We start from the raw sequence: 8,828 nt of genomic DNA, 5'->3' as shown, positions 1-8,828 counted from the left end.
CACAATTGCATTAATCAGAATCCCCTCCAACCCCTCTGCCCACAAGCACCCTCCCCCCGTCTACCCCCGACCTACTTTATTTATTTTGTTAGTTTTTTAATTAGTTATTTCTAATGAAGAAGTAATACATCCTCACAACTCACCACCCCAAACAAAAGGCCAGACCCTCAGCAATGACCCCTATCTACCCAGAGGTTAATTTAGAAGAAATAGAAATTAGACAGCGGCAGAAATAAGAGGGAGGGGAGCCCATGCCTCCCTCCCACCCCGGCTCCAGCTCACCCAGTTAGCGTTTGGGGCTGGGCCTGCAGACCACGTTTCCAGGACATTGATAAACACACAATGAGCTGGGGTCACGGTCCTCGCTGCTTCATAAATAGATGTCTCTTCCCCCCACTTTACAGTACTCCTCACTGTTTCGGGGAATAAATATACACATCCACCATTTTTTAAACAGCCGCAGAGAGTTTCATTGTTGGGCTGGATCATAATGAATAACGTGAAATCAAACGATCGTACTAAAATGTGTCATTCACAATGGAGATAAATGCTCTGAGGAAGAGTAATAAATATACACATCCACCATTTTTTAAACAGCCGCAGAGAGTTTCATTGTTGGGCTGGATCATAATGAATAACGTGAATCAAACGATCGTACTAAAATGTGTCATTCACAATGGAGATAAATGCTCTGAGGAAGAGTAACAGGGTGGGGGGGGGGCCACGTCCAGATGGGAGAGGACAGGGAGGGCGTTTCAACTGAGACCTGGAGAAGAAAGAGGAGGAAGAGAGTCCCAGGCAGACAGAACAGCAAGTGCCAAGGCCCTGAGGCTGGACTGTGTCTGGCATTTGGGGAAAATGAAGGAGGCCCGTGTGGCTGGGACAGAGCAAGCAAGGGGGACAAACAGGGTGGGGGGGGGCCACGTCCAGATGGGAGAGGACAGGGAGGACGTTTCAACTGAGACCTGGAGAAGAAAGAGGAGGAAGAGAGTTCCAGGCAGACAGAACAGCAAGTGCCAAGGCCCTGAGGCTGGACTGTGTCTGGCATTTGGGGAAAATGAAGGAGGCCCGTGTGGCTGGGACAGAGCAAGCAAGGGGGACAGTGGGGGTGACGGGGCAGAGTGTGAAGAGCCTTGTGAGCTGCCGGAAGGACTTTGGCTTTAATGCTCTGGAAGGTGGGAGTCATGGAGGGTTCTTGAGCAGAGGAGGGCCGTGGCCTGGCTCGAGTGTTCACAGGCGCCCTCTGGCTGCTGTGGGCGGAATTGACTGTAGGGTTTGGGCGCGGGAGCCAGAGCGGAGGCTGTGCTGGGCCAGGGTGGGGCGACAGAGCAGGCAGAAGGGTGAGGATTCTGGGTAATGAGGATAGTGGAGCCGACAGGATTTATGGTGATTGGATGTGAGTGTGGAAAACAGAGGTGTTGAGGAGAACTTGGGGCTGGGGACTTGCGCATCCAGAAGGACAGGGCTGCCATTACTGAGCTGGGGCAGGTCAGGGGGCAGTCAGGAGCAGGATGTGGTGGTGCTGAGCGTGAGATGCCTGAGACACCCCCACGTGGGGAGCCTGGAGGCAGATCCCACACAGGTGGGCAGATCGGGGGTGATGCCCACACTGGGGACCAACATTTGGGAGTTGTCATTGTGGAGCTGGCTAAAGACCTAAGTGTCCGCTGTGCAGGTGGGAAGAGAAGAGTCCAGTGTCCCAGGCCCAAGAGTCAATGTTTGTTGATAGAATATTAAACACTAGGGTGTGAGCTAGGCATTCGGGGGTTCCCGAGGGAGATGTGACCTCAGGGGCGTGGTTCCTTTGACTTCCTCAGACAGCAGGTCCCCCCCACCATGCCACATGGCCACCACCGTGTGCCCTCCCCCAGTCCTGCTCAGCCCACCCCTGGTGATGACTCAAGAGATATTTGTTGAGTGAATGGAAAAGGCATCTCTGGGACTCAGTGGTGGCTTGGCTGTGGCCTTGCTCTTTCCCTCTGTGAAATGGGTCTTCCCTCACCCCGGCCTGTCTGACCCCCTCGCCCAGGTGTCCTATGCCAGACCCAGCTCTGCATCCATCCGGGATGCCAACCTGTACGTCAGCGGGCTCCCCAAGACCATGAGCCAGAAAGAAATGGAGCAGCTGTTCTCCCAGTACGGCCGTATCATCACCTCACGCATCCTGGTGGACCAGGTCACAGGTGAGGAGTGTGCACCTGGCGGGGGCGCTGGGCAAAGGCACCGAGGTGGGACCAGAATGGAGAAACCGTGGATGCCAGGGTGAGGAGCGCGGAAGGGCGGAGGGGAGGTCACGCGGGAGGGGACAGGGTTCTCACGACGCCCCCATGCCCTGGCAGGGGTCTCTCGGGGTGTGGGATTCATCCGCTTTGACAAGAGGATCGAGGCCGAAGAGGCCATCAAGGGACTGAACGGGCAGAAGCCGCTGGGCGCGGCTGAGCCGATCACGGTCAAGTTTGCCAATAACCCGAGTCAGAAGACAGGGCAGGCTCTGCTCACTCACCTCTACCAGTCATCTGCCCGGCGCTACGCAGGCCCCCTGCACCATCAGACGCAGCGCTTCCGGTGAGCCCCCTGCCGCCCACCCGGATGCCCCAGGCCTCCAAGCTGGGTGTCCCAGGCTTCCGTCCACCCCCCTGAACCCCATTCTTGCCTCAGGATGGTGCCCACATACCAGGACTGCTGACAGCAGCAGAGAAGTGGGTGTGTCAGGTGCTGAGGCCAGGTCCTTGTATACAGCAGGCACTCAGTGAGCGCTGGTCACCACCGTTGGCATTACTGGCATGAAGGGTTTTGGAGTCACCTGACTGGGATCTAGCTCTGGCTGTCCCCTCTCCCCTCGGGCACGTGGCTCCATCTCTCTGGGCCTCAGTTTCCTCATCTGTAATAATAACACCAAACGTTTCGTGAGTGCTTACTGCATGCCAGGCGCACTTACTTATTCCACACAGCAACCCAATGAGAGCCGAGCTTGTATTGTCCCCATTTTTATGGATGGGAACCCTGAGGCACAGAAAGGTGCTGTAGCTTGCCCAGCCCAAACAGGGCAGAGGAGACTCAAACCCAGAACCCCAACTGGAAGCTCTTAGCCACTTGGAGTGGGGACAATACAAGCCCCTTGTGGGCACCTGGATGGCCCTGGAGAGTTACCACCCTCCAAAGGCTCTGGGAGAGTTGGTGTAGTTGTTACTGTCAACTTTGTTAGGAATGATCCTTCCCCAGAGAGCCCAGCCCCCAGGCCCAGACGGGACCTGCCAGCCGGGAGGGGGAGGACAAGGACATGGGGCAGGCGAGAGGCGGTGCCCGAGTGCTGGCGATTCCGTGCCAGGCGGTGTCCAGCCGGGCGGAGAGCTGGCGGGCCGCGGGGGCTGGGCTCTGCTGCAGGCCTGCTGGGTGGGGGAGGGGAGGGAAGGCTGGCCAGCAGTGTCACACGGGGGCGCGTCTGAAGGCCACCGCTGACCACCACTTCTGCCTCCACAGGCTGGACAATTTGCTCAACATGGCCTACGGAGTCAAGAGGTAACAGTGCCCCCTCCCTGTTGTCCCCACTCCCTTGCTGTCCCTCCTCCCACCCTTGCTATGATCACTCCCTCCCCTGACTCCCCCCAGGACCTCCAGCTTAGCCATGTCTGCCCATCTGGGAGTCGTGTGGTCATTAAGGGATTGGGCACCAGGTGGACTGAGTTTCTACCTCTGGGGACCTCTCCACCCTGTAAGATCACATTTTGAGGGTCTATCCAGCATAGCAAATACCCAGAAAGAGCTGCAAGGACATACAGATCCAGGGGCTATCCCTGGCCCTCTCCCGTTGCTTTTTTCCATCCCAATGAGAGGCATCCCAAATTGGTCCCCCTTGAGTCTCTGAGCTCCACTGGCCACTGCTCATTCATCTTTGCTGAAGGTCTCAGAATGACCCCTTCCATCCCGAAATCAGGGGTGGACCTTGAGGCCGCCCCCAACACCGTCCACATCCCTAGCCTTGTGAAAGTCCCCGTGTTTATTACATAACAAGCTCCTGAGCTCATGCTGAGTGCCAGGCGCTTGGCTTGGGGCTGGGGGTCTGGCATGGCCCAACCAGACTTGATCCCTCGTGGAGGTGAAGTGCTACGGTGCACAGTGCTGGGCACATAGAGAGCACTCAATAAAAGGTAGCCACTGTTATGGTTATTGTTACTGTCATCAATGATCTCAGTCTAGTGGGGGAGGAGACAGACAAGTGATCAGGGCCATGCAGGGGGCAGTATAAGGCGTGATGGGGACCCAGCAGAGACCCCCCACCTGTTGGGGGCAACATTGTGCTGAGGTCTGGAGAAGAGGGACAGGATGGGAATGGAGTTCCTGGCAGTGGGAACGGCCTGTGGAAAGGCCCAGAGGAGGAAGCGTGCAGATAGTACAGCGTGGTCGAGATTGAATGATTCAGGCCCTCGAGGTCCTTCCCACAAGTGAACCAATACCTTTGGAGTGTTTCATTAATTCATTTAACAGATACCTCCTGAGTGCCTATGAGGGGCTGACCTGGGGCTGTGGCACAGCAACGAATATGGAGCTGATTATAAATATATGGGGGGCTGGTTAGATCAGTGGTTAGAGCACAGTGCTGCTAATGCTAAGGTCCAGGGTTCGATCTCTGAACTGGCCAGCTGCCAAAACAAAACAAACTATGTATGATTTGAGTAGGAAAAGGCTGGAGAGGGGCAGAGGGATGAGATGGGCCACTTTTTGTGGTCAGAGGAGGCTGCCCTGAGGAGGTGACAGCTGTGGGGGGTGGCAGGGTGGCCAGTGGGGCACAAAGGGGCAGAGTTATCTAGGGTGGGGTCCAAGGGCAGGAGTTGGGTGGGAAGATGTACCGAGGGCAGCCAAGGATGTGGTTGGGATTCACAGGGCCAGGACCAGGTAGGGTCAAAGGTCACAGGGTCAGAGTAGGGATCAGGGCTCTGGGCAGGATCATGGGTTGTAGCCCAATGTTCAGGGAGGGTCAGAGGTCAAGGCAGGGTTGCAGGTCAGGAGCTGGTTTCTCACTGGATCAGAGTGAGCTTTCAGATGGGGTCAGAGGTGGGCGTCACCGGGCATAGCAGGGTCAAGATAGTGCAGGGCTCTCACAGTCCCAAGGTCACATTACGGTCAGGGTCATGACAGTGTCAGGGGCCACAGGGTCACAGTGGGGTCGGAGGCATGCCGGGGGTCAGGGCAGAGCCCGCGTGACCCCCAAAGTAGTCCCCTGTCGCTCATCGCCAGGTTCTCACCGATCGCCATCGATGGCATGAGTGGCCTGGCGGGCGTGGGCCTGTCGGGGGGTGCCGCGGGCGCTGGCTGGTGCATCTTCGTGTACAACCTGTCTCCGGAGGCGGACGAGAGCGTGCTGTGGCAGCTGTTCGGGCCCTTCGGGGCGGTCACCAACGTCAAGGTCATCCGCGATTTCACCACCAACAAGTGCAAGGGCTTCGGCTTCGTCACCATGACCAACTACGATGAGGCGGCCATGGCCATCGCCAGCCTCAATGGCTACCGCCTGGGCGAGCGCGTGCTGCAGGTCTCCTTCAAGACCAGCAAACAGCACAAGGCCTGAGCCGACGCCCACCCCGCCCGCCCTCCCACCCCCTCCCCGGGCAGCAGAGAGAGAGAGAGACAGAGAGAGAAGGGGCCCGAGAGAGACCGCACAGGCAGAACCACGGACGACACGAGGGCCCCACGTCCCTGCGGAAGTCACAGGGTGAGCACTCGGGGGCAGGAGGGTCTGCAGGGACTGGGGGGTGCCCGGGGGTCCCCCACCCCATCCTCCTGTTCCCACCCCACTGGGCTGGGCTGTTCACTCTCTCGTCTTGGTTTGGTTCATGGTGAAGGTTTTTGTTTCTTTTTTCGGCTAAAAAGAAAGCAGAGATGCGCCCCCACCCCACCCTCAACCGCCCTCCATGGGATGGCTCGGGGGGGCCCCAGGGGTGTCCTCCCAGGCCACCTCGACCAGGCCTCCCCAACACCTAGGTGGGTCTGAGACGGGGAGGGAACAGGTTTAAAAATCCCCAGAGCCCCTGGGTGGAATGTGGGGAGCAGGTGATGGGGCTGGAAGCAGAAACAAAATGACAAAAAAAAGGGGGGGGTGGGAGGGGAAGAAAAACTCTATTTTTGTAAAAAGGGAAAAAGACCTCGTGGAGAATTTTTACTGGGGATTCTTGAACTTGAAAAAAAAAACACAAAAAAGACAAAAAAAAAAAAGAAAATATTTTGGCAGGCTATGTTTACCAACTGGGGTGGGGGGACAGGGCTTAGAGGCTGGAAGTCCACGGGGCCACACAGAGAAACACAGCCACACGCAAAGACACGCAGGAGCACACAAACACCACGGGGACGCATGACAACAGAGACACGCCCCCGACATGTTGAGGAACGCGTTGGCCAAACTCAGACACGTGGACAGGGATGAACAGAGAGGAGCCAGGGGTTGGGCCTACATCGACTTGGCCACGGGCAAACGTGGACACAGACGCACGTGGACACAGATCCATTTGGACACGCAAATCTGGACACCCAGTCAGAGACACACAACACCCAGGGACACACAGACATGCCCATGGCATCCCACAGGCCCAGGCAGGAGGTCCCACCCCAGACCCCGACCCACCCACTTCCTCCACCCAGGTGGGCCCGGTCCCTCCTCCGGCCCCACACGCTCCAGCCCCAGGTTCTCTGCAGAGCTCTTTCCTGGGTCCCCGGTGGTCTCCCTGCCGCCCACGAACACAGGCGTGCACACACAGCGTCCATGCATCCAGACACACGATACCTCGTTCCACTTTGGCGTCGCGGTGGGCTGAAGGCAGCCCCCCCAACTCTTGAGGCCAAAGGATCCCTGTCCCTGGGGCTCAGCCGCCCTGGGCCGAGGCGCTGGCCCGGCCCTGAGCCTCCCCCACCAGGGCCGGGCCTCCCCAGCAGCAAGCACCCAGCACCCCCCGCCAGGCCCAGGGTGAACAGGCCCAGGGGCCCCGCACCCCTTCCGTCCACTTGTCACTCCTTCTTTTGGTTTGTTGGGTTTTTCGTCTTTCCAGATTGGTGAGGGCAGTGGACACAGACCCCTCCTGAGCCCCGGCCCCGGCTTCTGTCCCGACTCTGCGTCCCCTTAGTTTTCTTTTCTAAAAAAAACCCCACAGAAGCCAAAGCCGGAGCCTCCGGGAGCCCTCGCACCGCTCCCCACCCTTCAGCGGGCCCCATTAGACTGGGAATTGCAGAACCCCAACTTTAGCTATAGTTGCCTTCTCCCGGTGTCCCCACGTGTGGTGTCCGGCCATGGCCCCATCTGACTGTCCAGCTCTCTCTCCCCCACCCCTCCCGGTGTTGTTCTTAAACGTCTGTGGAGCTTCCGCTGCAAGGAACAAAAACAAAAAAAAAAACAAAATCAAAAAAGTGACAAAAAAACACAAACAGAAGAGAAAAAAAAAAGCGACTTAAAAAAAGAAAAAAAAAAAAACACAGAAGAGATTTAAAAAAAAAAAGAAAAAAAAAAAAAAAAGAAAAAAACTGGCACCAGTTAACTTTCTTGTACTTTTTTGCTGAATTTAGCTTCTTGTAGTTTTAACTTATTGCTATGTTAACTATTTATTATCCCTGTTGCCCTGTAAGGACATTTGTGTATATTTCTGTTACTTCATCCAGTTTGCAAGTTAAAGGAACGACGATGTTCTCTTTGTTTCTTTATGTTTTGCCGAGATGTGGTTATGCCTAATTTATTTATACAAGGGGAAGTGGAATCACTAAAGTAATAATAATTATTAATAACAGTAATGGTAGCCAAGCGGCACCCCAGGGCGTGGGCTCCTCTGTGGGGCCAGCAACGTCCGGGGTCTCGGTGGGATTATTTTTGCTCGTCTTGAGAATTTTTTCAGTCCTATTTAGCTGGTGAAAACCCTAGCTTGTTCTTGATACACAAACCTATTTATTCTTGTGGTTTTAAGTCCTCCCCGCCCATCCCCCCTCTCCCCTCCGGCAGGGCAGGGACCCCCCAGCGGGTCCACCCCTCTCCCCCTGCTGTTTCTTGGGGCTTTCTCCCCTCTGCCCTCCGGCCACGTGGGCCATGTGCTGGAGGCATCCGAGCAATAAGGGCTGGGTTTGTCCCCCACCCTGGGGGGACTGGGCTCTGGAGAGGGGGCACCTCCCCACACCCCCCAACCGAGGCCTAGGCCCCTGCCACCCCCAGACCGTGGGAGGGGATTTCTTTTTCTAAAATGCAAAACTCAGCCCAGCCATGCCCCCTCCCTGGAGGCCAGCCCCTCACCCCAGGGGGGTCAGCCAGAGGCCAGGGCTCCCAGGGGAGGGGGCCTCGGGTCTTCCAGTCCCTGGGGGTCAGGGGCAGGGCCAGTGGGGAGGGGGCTCAGCCCCTCCAGCCCTCCCTTTACCCTGTTATTTATTGGGAAGGTTTCAAATCACGACAGTCCATGTTGGAGGTGATAAAGAACTGTTAAAAAAAAGAAAAAGACAAAAAAAAAACAAAACATAAACAACAAAAACCCAACAAGAACACTTTGCGTTGCGTTTAGACTATTTATTACCGGGATTACAGGCCTGGCCGCGGTAACAGACTTTTACATGGAATTGTTTAATTATTTGTACTTTTCATGCCAGAAAATAAAAGTTCAGAATCTTATGGGCTTGGGTTCTCTGTGCGCCAGCGAGTGGGGGGTGGCGAGGTGCTAGGTGTATGCTGTTGTCCCTGCTGTGTGGCTGTGCACAGGCTGCTGTCGCTGCCTGGGCCTGGGTGGGTCTTACCTGGAGGAGGGAACCTCGACCTCCCCATGGCACAGGTGAGACTCGGAGAGCGTGGGAGACTGGCTCAGAGCCGAGGG

At 56.5% G+C, this 8,828-nt stretch overlaps 1 protein-coding gene across 2 annotated transcripts in view; it reads left to right on the top strand.

The window, feature by feature from the left end:
* Nucleotides 1–5,566, top strand: part of ELAVL3 (ELAV like neuron-specific RNA binding protein 3) — a 7,771-nt gene extending 2,205 nt beyond the window's left edge. The window contains exons 3-6 of one of the 2 annotated variants that reach the window (XM_008586522.1): nt 2,030–2,183; nt 2,340–2,565; nt 3,481–3,519; nt 5,236–5,566. In XM_008586522.1, coding sequence (XP_008584744.1) covers nt 2,030–2,183; nt 2,340–2,565; nt 3,481–3,519; nt 5,236–5,566 — 750 coding nt within the window. Of the gene's footprint in view, nt 1–2,029; nt 2,184–2,339; nt 2,566–3,480; nt 3,520–5,214 lie in introns of both variants that reach the window. The other variant, XM_008586520.1, reaches the window with a different exon arrangement.
* The last annotated feature ends 3,262 nt before the right edge of the window (nt 5,567–8,828 follow it).

This window comes from Galeopterus variegatus, unplaced genomic scaffold (genome assembly GCF_000696425.1).
Source record: "Galeopterus variegatus unplaced genomic scaffold, G_variegatus-3.0.2 Scaffold4011, whole genome shotgun sequence".
NCBI classification, from domain to species: Eukaryota; Metazoa; Chordata; class Mammalia; order Dermoptera; family Cynocephalidae; genus Galeopterus; species Galeopterus variegatus.
The sequence above is the reverse complement of the archived record's forward strand: the minus strand, read 5'-3'. Positions and strand labels throughout refer to the sequence as shown.